General features: G+C 35.0%; 1 protein-coding gene across 1 annotated transcript in view; it reads right to left on the bottom strand.

The window, feature by feature from the left end:
* The window catches only part of LOC149542917 (SNARE-like superfamily protein), a 53,612-nt gene extending 37,552 nt beyond the window's left edge, over positions 1-16,060 (bottom strand). The window contains exons 1-4 of the mRNA XM_089797829.1: positions 15,789-16,060; positions 15,608-15,704; positions 15,173-15,251; positions 14,949-15,030 (exon numbers count right to left, since the gene is read on the bottom strand). Coding sequence (XP_089653955.1) covers positions 14,949-15,030; positions 15,173-15,251; positions 15,608-15,704; positions 15,789-15,821 — 291 coding nt within the window. The 5' untranslated portion in view covers positions 15,822-16,060. The remainder of the gene's footprint in view (positions 1-14,948; positions 15,031-15,172; positions 15,252-15,607; positions 15,705-15,788) is intronic.
* Between the last annotated feature and the right edge of the window lie 382 nt (positions 16,061-16,442).

Genomic DNA, 16,442 nt, shown 5'->3' with positions numbered 1-16,442 from the left:
TTATAGAGATGCAGATTGGACAGGAAAAGTACTGGTGGAGGTGCATTTTTCCTTGGAGGAAGATTGGTTTCATGGTTAAGTGAGAAGCAAGATTATATATCACAATCTATTGCAAAAGCAGAATATATGGCAGCAGCAAAATATTGTAATCATTTAATGTGGATGAAACAAATGTTAAAAGACATTGGTATAACTTTCTCTGAACCTATCATCATGCATTGTAATAATACGAGTACAATTAACATGTCAAAGAATCCAGTATTACATTCAGAAACTAAACATATTGCTATTTAATATCATTTCTTAAGAGAAAAACCACTAAGAAGGAAATCAGATTGGAATATGTGAGCACAAAAGAGCAAGTAGCAGATATATTTACTAAGCCTTTGGCTAAGGACACCTTTTGAGTATCTCAAAGGTATGCTTGGGGTGATGCCCCCTCCATGTGAAGATTAATTGATGAAAGAAGGCATTAATCCAGTAAATCCAGAGCACATTTGTTCATCTAGAGTATTGCTCCTTAGGGGGGGTGGTTGCATTGTGCAGAGCTAGTCCTAGAGCTCTTATGTAAAGATTTTTGTCTAACAATGATTGTTGTCACTTGACATTATTTTTAGTTGCAGATTGGTTTGATCCAATGTAGGCACTTTGATGAGATTATCATCAAAGGGGGAGAAAACGTCATTAAAGGGAGAGATTGCTAGAGAGTTTTGATATTTGGCATATTGGCTCATTTGCCATTGACATCAAAGGTGGAGAAAATCAGTGAAAAACCTTTCATCAAGGAAGGTAATCAAGGGAGAGACTCTGTGGCATTTGCATAAGAAGTTTGAAGGCTATATATGTTGAGGATATTCAAAAAATTATATTTTGTTGTTTACTTTTGGGTTGATGGTTTTTCACCATATGTTGTCATCAATGCCAAAGAGGGAGACTGTTAGCAATAAAGAATATGTTGGCACTTGGGAGTATTGCAGAGATGTAGTATTAATGGTAGATTTTGTCATTTATGTCAACATGTGTTCTTTAGTTTTATGATAGACTCAAGTTTTGTATATCGCAAGTTACTTACAGTTCGGCGAGGACAATGGTTGACACATTTGGTTATGTGAGCTTACATTTGTGTAACAGAATGAGTGTAGCACCATCTCCATGTTAGTTGTAGTTTATGTGATGTTTTGCTTGAGTTACAAATTGTTGTGTGAAGACTGGTAGTAGACCAGTGCACAGGAAAGCATGATACGGACAGTTAAAGATATTTTTGCTATATTTTAGTGGGAAACAGGAATTAATGTTAGCAAGCATGGAAGATGGTAGAAGACTTGCTCGTGTATGTATGTTTGGAAGTGAGAGGCATTTGGATCAGTTTGGGAAGGTCACTAGTGTGTAACGTGTGATGTATTTAATGGCAGTCGATTGTGTTATTTAAGCATGTAATATCATTGCCAAATGTTGTATTATTGTTGTAGCGTGTGGGAATTGTTATTTAATGATTGTATAGATACTTATGAAGGCGTGTATGCCTTAGAACAGTCCAATGTAATTGATTGTACATTGGGCAAGCTCTAACAGCTGACCTCATTAATTTTTTATAAATGGTATAAAGGAAAAATGTTTTCCTTGTTTGGTATTTTATAGTATGTATGCACACTATGGATGATATGGTTGGATACATATGATGCAAGCTTTTATTAGAGAAGAGTAAGAGAGGTTTTTTATATGATTTGTGGACTTCAAAGGAACTATTTTGACAGGTAAGTTGCAGATAAATTAGTTCATGCTCATTGGATATGTTATCTTGGAAGAATTATCTTTCACTCTTGTTGAAGCATTTGGATAGTGGGTCTACTTGTTCTTATTAACCTTTAACAAGGTTAGAACCTTCTAGCAAGGATTCAAGGTCTCCTAACATGGACTGTTCTACTAAATGAATTGCATTTGACTCCCAACAAGGTCACATCCTTTCACAAAGAACTATCTTGTGAGTACCATTCCTGCGGAGGTTTTTTCCTCTGATCGAGGGTTTCCCTAGTCAACAAATCATTGTGTTATGGTGTATGGTTTCTTATTGTTGTGCATCATTGTTCTTACTGTCGGTAATCAATTGTATAAGTGTTGGATATAATCATATTTGCTCATAAATGATTCACTCCCCTACGCCCCCCTCAATCAGTTGTATGTTGACATTACTTCTTAACATATTCAAAGATTAATTTACAAGCAACTAGCAAAGATGGTATAACAATGGAATTTTATAGCTACTAATAAGGGTCAACATCTCCATATGCAGCAAGTCTATCAATCTTGAAGTCTCAAAACACTAGGTGAGGCTACCAATTCTCTCCAATTGTCAAGAGGTAAGTTTGCTCCTCTTGATAGATTGAATAAAGTTGTATGTTGACCAATTTCTCTCTATAATAAAGGAACTACCAACGTATGAAAGGGTGCGAGTCATGTGTGTTAGTGAACAAATTTGTCCTTCGAGAAGAAATGTAAATAATGACTCAATTTGCACAAATGAAGACACAAATTCCACTTACACTTGGATGAGTTATCATTGGTTGATAACTCCCCTCTGAATTGAGAGGTACAGCTCCCTCCATAAAAGATGTTCAATGAATCAGATAATTGGATATGTCTTTGGCCTAAAGACACAGACTTTAACATCCATCCATAAGCATGAAATGAATGTGTGTACAAGGTTTACGAATAGAATAAAGAGAAAAAGAATAGAATATAGCCATATGACCAATCATTCAATCCTCTTTACATCACAAAGAAATGGAAAAAAACATTATTTACTCTAAAACTATAAATAGCCACAAGGCTGGATTCAAAACATTAAAGAAGTGACCATACGATCAACAACAATCCAAAAATTACATCTTCAGACCACAAGATCTGATAAACATTATATATCTCTATCATGAAAACATAATAGGAAACCCTACGATTAACCTGTCCCTACAACTACAATTGAAATACAAAATAACAAACTAATCCCCATTCTCTATTACAATCAGCATTATGAAAATATGTTCTCACCCCTTTTTGCAACCTTAGGACTGTCGAGAGTAAAAGAACCCCACTTTCTCTATTCTTTAGCTTATTTAACTCAGCCAATCTCATAGCATTTTGGTTATATAACTGATTCTTTATCACCTTTCTTTTAATGTTTTACCAACATTCAAATTCTATCCATAGATTTGCTCATTATTCTTTTTAGAGATATACACACTCTCTTTTGGATAGGTGTCATGATAAATACTCTTTGTGTAACTTTAGGGGGTTGATCCACACAACTGACCTTGTTGCTATTGTATACACAACACAACATTCATTAAGATATTGTCTTCGAAAATTTCTAGGGGATGTTTTGCACGAACATTCCACATTTATCTTCATACCATGTGACCAATAAGAAAGAGAGTGAATGGCTCTTTCATATTCACCCATTATCTAAGCCGACTTCCATATCCATCTTTATGGCTATGAAGGTATCAAACCAATTTACTCCCAAGACAGTGGATTTCCTATGTACACTTGTCCCTATATAATCCTGCTTTAATGGTTGGTAGATGCTTCAAAGTACATGACCAAAATGTTTAAGCTCCTAATTTGTGTCTTTCATTGGAGCCGCTTTTGGGAATGTCAATATTGAACATTTTAAGCACATACTTGCTTAGATCACATTTAAAATCGAAATTGACGGGGAATGAAGACTAGGGTATATGGAAATCAGATTGGGTGCAATTGCTTTTATATACATTGCTTTACATTCACTCCTCTTTTGATCATGGAGATTTAGACGATACAAAATTCACTAATCAATCCTTAGACCTAATGCCAGTTTCATGGGCAATTCGTCAATCACTTTGTTGTTATTGTCATCCTCTATCTGATTGTGGGGATCTTTGTTCCACTATGCAAAATCTACATGCAACTCAAGACTGAGCTCCAAAACATGCAATCCACTTGTACAAATGATCCACGGGCATTCTATCAAAGAGTTTATGATCAACCCTGCCCAGTCAACAAACAACCCGATGATGAAAATATGAGCAGTTGGTGTTTCATCCTCCATGCCAAGAGAATGTTGCTCTATTTGTGGAAATAGCCATCTATCGAGATAGCTTCCATCTCAAAATTGTGACCCTACTCCTTATTTTCCACCTGTCAACAAACTTTTCCCAATGATGCGCGGCTATTGATGTTGGGATCAAGGCCATACCAAGACACCTTTCGATCCATACTTTGCACACGAGTCCACATGCAATTCTTGCGTATACAATGCTTGGACTTAAGTCGAACACTTGGCATGCCTTGTCTGAGCTTCCACATTTCGATTTATCTTCACTTTTCAACTAGGCAACAAGATCATCGTGCATGCTTGGCTAGTACCACAGAGCAGTCTTTGTTGCTACTTATTTTTCACTCAAATCTATGAACCATTATTAAGTGTTCATCCATTTAAAGATTTCCATCTTCTTCAGGAACTGGAAACACCATAGTCTTTTTGCCTTTCAAATGTGTCTATTGGTTACAAAGACAATAGAAAGGAGATATATATTCCAAGCCATTAGATGAATGATCCCCAATCGGATTTGCAATCCGATTTGTATTTGGGCTCACTTCTCACTATAAAGTTGAAGTGCTCGATAATGTGGATTGAATTGAAGCAATGCCAATAAGAAGCTTCATGTGAATTGAAACTTGAATGACTCATGATCTAGACTCCTATCTTAAAATATGCAAGTCTAAGCCCCAAATTGGTGAACTTGTCATTTTTAAATAAATTTGAACTATGAACCATGAAATCTTAGTGGTAGGTTCCCCTGATGAATCCAAATTCTGAACCTGAACTTGCTTCATCTTTCTAAACTATGGAACTTTTGAATCCATCTTTGGATTGGTAGATGTGAAGTTTGAATTTCGAACCTTGAACTTTTAATGGTGGGCATCTAATGAATCCAGATTTTGAACCTTCGAACTTGAACTCCCGACCCAATGAACCTACATCTTGAACTTTGAAATTTGAACCTTGAACTTTGAGGTTCAAGTTCAAGTTCAACATGATCCTAAAACATTGGTTCTTCATAGATCAAACTTTACAAAGGCATCATTAGTAACAAAAACCAATAAGAAACTTAACAATTTTAGAATATTTTCCCGCCAGGCCGATGTTCAAAGTTTAAAACTAGGGTGCTAAGAACCTGTTTACAGTGTGCATCCACAACTTGATGCCATCCTTGTTGTGGCACCTCCATCATCCAATAGAATCAATAACCTCTAGTTTGTTGAATGTTGTGCCATGAAGATTAACAAAAGCAATCCACCAAGCTTGAAGTTTGGATGCTCCCTCAATGTTCTACATTTCCAAAGGGCTTTTGTAAACCCTTCTTTTACTTCATGTTGAAAAGGATGCACTTTCTAAATCCTCGGTACCTATCATTTCAGATTTATTGCATCCCATTGCTGCATCACAGTAGAAGTGATATGCTCCTCATAGTCTCATAAAGTGCTTGCTTTATCTGGCCATGCATGATGTCAAATGTCTTGTGAATTTTGCCAACGCTAATAGAGTTCATATCAGCATACTTAATTACTTGCACAATGAGTGAGATGAAAGAGCAAAGATATCTACAAAAAAAATACTTGAAAAAGAATAAGACTCAATTCAGATTTAAAATTAGAAAATATAAACTACCAAATATGAATTATACATTAAAAAGAAAAGAAAATTAAATCTATTTTATTAATTCAATTTAAAGTGAACCACCAATCATCGTCAAGGATCTCCTACTTCACAATCTTCCCTTCAATTGTGATGGCCTTTACCCACCTACCGCAGTCAACATTAACCATCACTAATTGTAGAGTCTCCATAGGTTTGAGGTATTCTTTCTTCAAAAAAAAAAATTAAATAGAACAAGTGAAATGAGATGGTTTCAATTGAACGTTTGTATGTCTCTAGCTTATGCCACCATTCACCCAACTAATCTTCCTATGCAATGGGAAAAGAATATCAAAGCATGGGAGTCCAAACCCCTAATCTTAATGCACATTGGAATACAACGCCACCTCAAGACATATACGATTGACACCACTTGATTGAAAGGATGCCAATACAATATCTGCGCTCTTGGGATGTCTATTCCTTTGTTGCTTAGAATCGGAAGAAGATAGATCAATTATGCAAATGACCAAATGATGCAAGAAATATTCTTGCTGATACTGAAAAATGGTGGAATTTAGCAGACTTGTATGCACTTGAAATCACAATAGGAAGAATGCAGATGCAGATCTGAATTTCTGGCACTTGGGATCCTGAAAACACTTGTAACTACAAGTTTGGAATCTTTGAGCCAAAACCTGACAGCAAGCTAAATCTGAGCCTAATTTGGGCAGAACAAAATGCCTAATGCATTTTGTACCCTATTCCTAGAGTCGGAACAGACAGCACAATGACTATCATAGAGCAAAGAGTATGGCTTTTCTTCGATAATTGTTTCCGAAGTCTTCCACACTTGTAAATTTGTGAAATGTGAGTGGGTAGCTATATAGTAGTTTGCCTTGGTCAATCCTCCTTTTGTTGATTCCCATCTCCAAGGATAGCTAGTGTAGCAGAGATAAGTGTATCGTGCTTGTGAATCTAGAGTATGTCTAAATTGTGATGGTATGATATTTTAGGAAAAAATCGGATAAAAGTTTAAAAAGACAACAAAATCCAAGACGCAGGTCAGAGAATACAAAACTTCATTTCTTAGGAGAAAAGAATAAAACTCAACTGATAATTTTTGACAAAAAAATTATTAAAATCCAACCATAATTTTTATGAAAACCCATCTAGAGAAACCTTAATGCAGCAAAACACAAGACTTCGCGTGGTAAAACAACACATGCAAATATATGCAACCTTCAAAAATTGGAGACTTTTGCTCAAACCAGAAAATTGCATGATCAAAACCTTCGACCAAGCTAGCGGTTTTCAGCAAAAATCTTCGAAGACAAACCAGAAAACTTTCATGAAATACCTCTGACAATTTCTATTTTTTTAAAATTGAGAAAAAATTTCTGGAAAAAAATCATTAGAAGTGGCTACTTTTTTTCTTAAAACACCGCCAAATTTTGTGAAATACCATCAACCCGCTCTCATCCATGTTACGGTAAATCGATGTTATATTAAACAAAGGAGATGAAAGCTGCTTATATAGATTTACAAAGCCGATATTTCTATTTCGAAACAATCATGAACTAAAAAGATGAAAATAAAAAACTACTAAATAAAATAAAGACTAACTAAGATGACCATTGAAGTAACATTACAATATTCTATATAAATTGCTGTGTGTGTAAATGCATAATGTAAAGAGTCTAACTTAATTTGATAGAGTAAACCCTATGTGAAAATGCAATCAATGTATGATTGAAAGCATGTAATAAACACAAATCTGAAGTTCAAATATATAGATCTGCGAACAAGAAGATATCATACCCAAACTAAGAGGTAGAGTACAAACCTATCATTAGTCGATGATCTCCTAGCCATTGTCATGGTCATCTTCAAGCTTTATTTGATGTCATACGCTTGGTGTAATAAAATACTTGATAATTACTTGATGTAGCCTTGATTCGCAAGCTTGACTTCATGGGATGTCTTCAAATTGTGGATTCAGCCTTACAATTGCTATCACCTTACCAAAATGAAGTGTAAGGCTTTCTTTTATAGAAAATCAAAGGATAAACTCAAGAGAGCCAACCACAGATCCTAAATCCCCACTAAAACACTAAGACCAAGCCCCGATCCTAATTTCAGCCCCATCCTAAGGGAACATAATGCCTTGGACATTATGTTGCAAGAAACATAAAGACTGGCATTATGTTTCACCCAATCAAAGCTCAAATTAGGACCATGGCAAGGGTGATTGAGGGATGTCGGATTACAGGATACAGCTAATTTTGAGGCTGGCACAAAACACAAAGACCGCAAATGGTAAAATAGGGCCTAGATGATGACATGAATTATTAGGTTGGAGGAATAATGGAGGAGCACACTTAGAAATAAGGGCTTACCTCGAGCTTAAACAAAGTTGAATTAATAGAGGACCCATATTTGAATTCATTATGCATGTTAATATGAGAACATACTAAGGTAAGTGCTAAACAGTCATGAAATTATACATGCCAATTAGGTGCTTATAACTTACAAAGATACACTTCCCAATGCATTTATATACTTTGATCAACATAAGCACATGGGGTTTAAAAATGTGCTTGTAGGCAACCTCCACCATCATGCCAACTAGTGTAAAAACATATGTGACAACCTAATCAACATTTAAGGCTCCAACCTCCTTTGTGGCCTCCCTTAAAATTTGACATTAGAAGTTTGCGTCCTTGAGTGAGTTAAACAATCGATAGCTGTAGGAATATAAATTCATCTAGAGATTCAACTATGATACCAATGAGTGACTAGTGTTTAAAATTGGGCAACCCTTCATAATAATTGAGCAGCCAATCCCGCTATTGGTTTCAAGTCCTCCATCAACAAACTCTTAGTATACTCTGTTCCAAGAGGGGTGATAGGGAGTCCATGTTCTCCGAGGGGTGTGTTAGAGACCAATGGAGTTTTTACTTTGAAATACAAAAAAACACATGAAATGGCATTACATGGGCAAAGAATTTCAGCACCTAACAAATTTGCTTCTACCCGTGACTAAACATTCAACATCCCTACAACACTAGTAGCCTTTTCCTTTCTTTAGTAGAACCTTCTCTTCTCTTATCTCAACTTCCACAGTAGGCATGGTAGATTGCATAGATAGTATGGGAAAACCCTTGTTTCTTGTATCACCCTCCATGTACAATCTAGACACCTTGATCTTCTCAAGCTTAGTTTTTTCACCTCTTACCATGTGTCCATATATGCACAAAAGATGATTGTAAAACCTTGCGAAACTCTCCTTGTCATGCAATGCTCTCTTTGCAACAAGAAGGGGCGTACAAAGAACAAGTGTTTGGATCTACATCCTTGTACGCTGTGCAGATTGTAGAATCACTGTGAAAACACATGTTGGAACAAGGAATTGAAAAATGAATCTATGTCATGATCCATGAAAATGGAATGTGGATGGAATATCCAAATGGAAAAAGAAAACAGGTACAATCAAAAAGTTGTTCAAATATAGCTGTCCATATATGAAAAATTTATAGCAATCATGAAAAGTTTATATTTTCAAAAAAGATAGCAAACATTTTATGTCAGAAGAAGCCATGTCTTGCAAGATGTCTACAAAAAGTGAAGATGGAGGAAGTGATTCCTATGATTTTTTTTAATAATGTTGATGCAGCTGTTATTGCAATGGGGTTGCTTATTGGCATGTGTATAACTGATTCCATTGGAAATTTCACAAAGATGAGCAATATTTGCTCCAATGTTGTTATGGATTTGTTGATTTTGTGGCACTGCTGGTGATTCTTTCAAAAAAGATTCTTTCAAAAGATACCATTGCAAACATTTTGATGAAATAAACTACTGAAATGTTTGATAATTCAAAGGAAACAAAAAATTATAAAAATCGAAGGACTTGTGAAGATGAACAATGGATGGTAACTTACCTCAAACAATGTAGTATTGATGCTCTCTTGCCTTCTTCTCATTACTCTTAAGGAATACTATAATTTTAACTATAAGTAATAGTGCTTTAGTTTAGGATTGTGTAAAGGGGTGTAGATGGTCTTAGGCCGACATCGTTTTCCTCACTTCTCATTTATTTCATGATGGGGCATAAAAAATGGTTGGCCATCCATTGGACGGTTGGGGGATGTCCAAACATCCCTTAGCCATTCTTGAGATGGTCAAGAGATGTTTAGCCATCCCCTACAACTTTTTGGTCAGTTTTGGATGTCCCCATTTTGTTTCCAATTGGGTGTTTCCCTAGGAACATTTATTAGTTGTAAGGACCCCAAAACATCTCAAATATGGGGAGACGGATGGCTGGAAAAGCCTAAGGGATACAACCTCATGTAGCATTTATTTTATGGAAGATCAAAATGACAATTGCTTTGTAATTAGAAAAAAATATCATTTCTTTGAGCAACGTATCATTATTGAGAAGTAACTATAAGGGCAAAACACACAAGAATGTTGTCCTCTCATTCTGCCTGTTGCTTATTGCCACATAATTCAAGTGGCATTTCAATTTGCTAATAACTCTGAACAAAGAGATAATTAGAAATTCTAATTTCAAAAAACCATCCTAGAAAGTAGTTGCTGACAAAGTAAGTGATTTGAGGCTTGAGCATAGAGTTGATGAGTGTGTTAAACAAATGAAGCTTAAATGGTTACAGTGTGCCGTCAATTGTCAAAAGATAAATGATAAACAGACTGTTTCCCCAATAGGGCCAATGCTGAACACATTGCTTAGAGCACATAAGACCTTCACGTCTTATCATAACCATGAAAATTCTAAATATTCTTTGGAGGAAATATGATCTATCATGTTCAAATAAAAATGAAGTGGCATTTTCAAAAGATGGATTAAGGACAGTGCACTTGTCTTGTAGACCAAAATGCAAGTAAACTTATAAATAGAACTAATATAGTTTCCAAGAGGATCACTAACAACAACAAAAGCCTCAGGAATTGTTGTTAATGCATGATACCAAATCCAGTGAGAGATTGCTTCAATAGGAATTCGGGTATGGAAGAACAAAAAGTCGAAACTAATAAATTATATATAGACCTTATCTTTGACCACCTTTAATATTCCATATAATGATAGTGTTCTGATTCTGGAGTTGTGTGTCATGAGTCACATGATATAAGAATGCATTTCTTCCTATTAATAAGAGAAAAGGAAAGGTTAAAATTCTTTCAGATTCTATTAGTCCGTTGAAAGATATAACAATGATGATGTAAATGCTCAGGATGATGCATTCACTCATGTGAAGTTGATTCCAGGACTTCAGAATCTGTTCCCCAAAAACATCAGTAAAACGTGGTAAGTTGTTATGAGCCCAATAATGCTTGGCTTCACAGCTGTAGGTTCTAGGCTAAAAACCCAGGTCTGAATTAGCACAAAAATTGAAGTTCTGACCTCTCCAAAAAACATAGGCCCTAGGTCTAGAAAATAGGGTAGAATTGAAGCTCTGATTTCTAGAAATTTCTTGACATAAGCCATAGGTCTGAAAATCAAAATTCAAATCTAAACTGGAAAATAAAATCAAATATTTTTAATCCGTTACTGGCTCTATGTCTGGAAGGAGGAGAACTTTGATATTACCGAAAATACATAACCATTAAATAACAGAATAATGAATCTCCTGAGAGAGTGTGGTTCTTAGGTTGAATTCTGGGCAGTATGGACGCTGTCATAGCCAAACAAAATCACCAGACCCGTGTTTTAAAGGTCCTTTTAAAATAATGTTCTCTGACACCTACTCTCCTTTGTAACTAATTTCAATTTCATACACTAGCTCCTTTTTTGCTTGTATGTGGGATAACCATTTTTTCACTAAAGTAAATCTAATATGCTAAGTGCAAGTGTAAACAAGAGTGTAGGCCAAAGGAAAAATTCTGAGAAAGAGGTTCTGGTTCACATACAAAGGGTTCTACTAGACATACTATACTGATCTCAAATGAACCCACAAAATTAGCCAAAAATAAATATAAAATATATTTATAAAACAGACCCAATAGACCAAAAAAACAAGTTCATAAGCGAATTGTGGATCAAAGTACCTTCAGAAGAAGATGAGTTCAAAGGGTTGAATAACATGTTTCTCTTAGAAATGTCATTTGTTTATGATGGCGTCATTAATATAGATGTAAGTATTTTGGCAAAAGAAATCAGAAATTTGCGATTGCTAATCCAGATTCTGCAACTCCAGGACTTGATAAACAGATTTTGATGATAAAATGATAGTGCTTCTTTATCACAATACATAAGGACAAACAGAAAGTTCCATTACCTGATTGGTCAAGGAGTCCATGTGTTATATGACCACATTTGATGGACTAAAGTAACATAACATGAAGGGGAATGTTAGACATCATAAGTTTCTGTCCTCTTTCCTGGGTCACATCTCTTCCTCTTTTGAAATGCAACTGCCATAAAATACATAACACTGCTCCTACTTGAATAAATAAATATTAACCAGTGGGGTTGCAAGGAATAATCCTTATTTGCAATTAAGCGACTGAAATATAGTTCTTCCAACCTTCTGTAGATAGATTATGGTTCATCCTACATGAGATACCTAAAGATTACTCCATGATCAATTTCTTAAGCTGTAAACTTGAATTTATTGATCCCCACGTCTAGACATCCTCTAAAGACCATTTATAATTAAGCATTGTTGATAGTAACTTAAGTCTCTATTTGTCTCATTCATTTGTGTGCCCCTTTGTTATTGGCATGCTCAAGTAACTGTAATCAAATCGAGACCCTTTTAGAATGTATATGTCATCCCAACATCTTCCTTCTAACACTCGAGTCTGGACCAATAATGATCCATTTGTTTCCTTAAAGTTTCAAATCAAGCCATGATTCTAATTTGTTTTCCTGAAGAATTTGGTCTTGATTTCTATAAAAGTAAAATGTTGTGGGAATGGATATAGACTCTTGACATCAACAACTGCACTTACTAGAAATTTCAAATTATGGGCCATGGTAGGTAATAAATCAAAAGCATACTATATATTTATCCCCAGTTCAGGTGTGTCTACTTTATGTGCATGTGATCACAACAAAAGCTTTGAAACACTTGTTAAGGACATGTAGAAGATCCCAAACTCAACATGATACAAATCAAAGTCACTTCATGTACTTAGTCCACCACTTCCTCTGTTGTAAACTTTGTTGCATGGAGACAGCACGAGTAGGTCATCATAATATGTTATGTTATTTACAGAGTAATTCACTCCTAATGGAAATCAAAACAGACCTGTCATGTGGCGTGATAAAATACTCCTATTCTCTATGCTTCTCTAACCCTTGAGTTCCAACAGCCACAAATCACTTCCAGAAATCTTCCTCATGATCCTAAACATATACATCACAAAGAAGCTACAGGTGACAAAATATGAGCTCAAAGATGAGAGCTACTGTGAAATGGATATTTTTCCTTTATTTATAATGGGTGTGTGTCTTTCCCTTTTCTTGTTTCTTCCAATATGCCTCCAAATATTGCCCAAGACATAATTTGATACAAATACAATCCAAATATGTATCCAAGCTGTAACCTTATTTATATCTAGTCCAATATGCATTAAATAAGCTGAAACAAGTACCCAAAAGACAAAGCATCCAGTAATATATATGCAACCACTGTCTAGCATACAGTGCAATTGTAAACAAGGAGGAAATAAACACCCGCTCAAAATTCAGCCTCATAGAAATAAACATTGTATGACAAAAAATAATCAAACCATAAAGGAATGTTTCCAAGAACTTTTTAAAATCAAAAGGGTAATGAACTGTTCAAGCACAATTTGCTATGGTAGATCTGATTCAACATTATCATCACATGAATGTGAGATTAAGTTGAGGCAGATACACTTTTAAGTTATGATCCAAGAAAGAATATCCAATGCACTCAACTTGCAGCACAGAGCAAATTACACAGAAGCATGCCAAGTTAAAAAGCCCTTAACAATGTGCCATAACCAAGCATTGCATCCAAAAGATTCTGTTATTGATAGCTAGTCTGTTTCTTTAACCAAAGCCGGGTATCAAGATTGCAGTTTCCATCAAAACATCTCGGCTTGAGTTCTATATAGTGTTCCAAATAGAGCTTTGCCATAGGCAAAAATCAGGCTTATATGCCCTTCAAACAATCAGAGGTTTTGGCGATTTCCCCTAAAGAAAAAGAAAAGAAATAGCAAAATGGTATCTCTGTCCACTTTTCCCAATTGCACAGGCAAAACTTGAAACATATACATTGTGAGGGATTAAAAGTCAACAAATTTTCTATCATCTTCCATAAAATTGAGAGAGTGCTGCCAATACTCAACTTCAAAAAATTAAAAAATTAAAACGTTACCACATGAAAAATACCTATCATACCAAGTAATAAAGGGCTGGTGAATTTTTTATTTAATGGATCAAATATCAGATAATACACCCAAAGAATCTTCTGAGGATAAGGCAAGTTAATTGGTAGATTTTTGACCTTTAGGAACATACAGGAGCAAATTGACAGAAATAAGTGGACCTTATTCAAACATGTACAATTCAAAAGCACCACTCTGACCCAACATGCAAGCTTGAACTCCCCAAACAAAGAAATGCAAGAAGAAGAAAGCAATGATGTCAGATGAACTTGCCTCTAGAATAAAAAATAACTGCACACACACTGTCATTATGGCTTCAAAATCCAAACCTTCACGATCCTACTATTCAAAACCAGACTCGGTTAGCCAACGTGACCTCAAGTTCTGAAAGGAATTCAAAGGATGGGTTATGTTGAATAAGAAAATGCTTCCCTGAACAGAATAGGAAGTTTCTATAAGATATATTTTCACACTGATTGTACTTGAATTTTTTGTCTAAATGTTCATTTTGCATAGAGGAGATGAATCAAGAAAATATTATTGTGATGTCAGATTAAAGTTGATGCAGATAACTTTATGGAAGACAAATTCATGCTCATTGTTTGGAAACAACGACCAGAAATAAGGCAAAAAAATCATGGTTAAACTGAAAAGGGGTTGTTTATAAAAATATTCAAAACATTTAAGCTGTAAATGAAAACATGATTTCAAAATCCAAACAGATTGAATTTGCAATCCCGGCAAATTATGAGATGGTTATAACCATAGTTGTATTTTAAATACTTAGAACCGCCATTTTTACATCTAGACCCCTCACAAAATCTTTGCTTAAGAAGATGGAAGTACTTTGAAGCATGAAAAAAAAGGTTTGCAAAAGGATGAAGGAACCTACACTCCTAACATCTGCATCTCTCAAGTCCTGGTTTGTTGTCACGATGATGAACTTAACCTTAGTGTTTGTCAAATAACCGTACCTGCATACATCAAAGAACCAATACAATCCCATATTCACCTCCATTAACAAATTGCGGTCACATCTAATGTGCTAATGAAGATGACTATGGAAAACAAAAAAAATTTAAAACGAGCTGTGGAAGCCAAAGTTTGTCAACTTACACTTTATAATTCTCAGTGGGATAAAGAAGCCCAAGAAATGTTTCATTCAAAGTTGACCCACTTTTCTTCGGATTATTCACTGAAAAGATGTGATCGGAATAGTTAAACATACAAATCCCCTTACCCAATTTCAATCAATGTCATTGTTTTTATTTATTTATTGAATTATAACAGGGCTTCTGGAAAATCTATGTATCTCGTTTATATCAACATTTTTATCACAAAATGTGATCCAACCCCAACCCTAATTGGCATTTTAAAAATCGAACATGACAAATTGTCATCAATTGAGCTAATAACAACTAAAAAATTTGTTCAACTTTCTAGATCGTTGCATTAGCTAAAAAATACTTATCCATAACCTGTGGATCACAATAATTTATTCATTGAATTTATTTTTTAATACCTAATATATAGCGGGTGTAAGGATGTGACCTCTTTCGTCAATGACATCGAGAGAACAATGAACAATGTAATGCAGCTTCAGCGCATCGTCCCCCTCACTAAAACTTTGTACGTAAACAGGATTGTTCTACACTCGCCAGACAATTCAAATTTATTAACAACCAAGAACATAAGGAAAAGGTACTAAGTCTCAGCAAGGAAAAAAACTGACCTGCAGACCCACAATCGCCACGCAGATTATCATGATTCCGTTTAAAGGCAAATTAATCTATTTACTACTCGTCTGATTTGTTAGCCAAGTCGATGGGCTACTCTGATCAAACTTGTTCGTGCCTTCTACCTCCTGGATTCAAAGAGAACCAAGTTACTCATTCCGTGAATCTTTTTTACCTACAATGTGCTACAACAATTAACAGTAGCACTTGCACCTTTGAATGGTGCAAGGATTAAGTGGATAGGACTAAGTTGATGTTGTTTTTCAACAATTACCATGTGATTCTGATTTTGGTTATAATTAAGTGTGTTTTAGTTATAATTAAGTTTTTTATTCCATAAAACATTTTGATAGAATATCTCTATGTTTAATGTTTTATATAGTTATAATAATTGTATTTTGTTTGAAGGGTAATATGATTTAGGTGAGCTTTCTTCTTCTTTTTTGTTATCGTTATATATGGACTACTTTACATTTTTTGGATTATCTATCAAAGGTGAAGTGTGTTGAATACAAAGCCCATTTATTGATTTCACTCTTGATATATTTGTAAAATTCAAGCCTTGTTTCTCAACTATGTTAACATCCACTTTGGCTTTCTATAATGTTATCCCTTGGGATTTGTATATAGTGACAGCATATGTTATGGTG

Source organism: Cupressus sempervirens, chromosome 8 (assembly GCF_028749045.1).
Source record: "Cupressus sempervirens isolate cs-2001-9-10 chromosome 8, ASM2874904v1, whole genome shotgun sequence".
Classification (NCBI taxonomy): Eukaryota; Viridiplantae; Streptophyta; class Pinopsida; order Cupressales; family Cupressaceae; genus Cupressus; species Cupressus sempervirens.
Note: the sequence above shows the minus strand (reverse complement) of the source record. Positions and strands in the feature narration are given on the sequence as shown.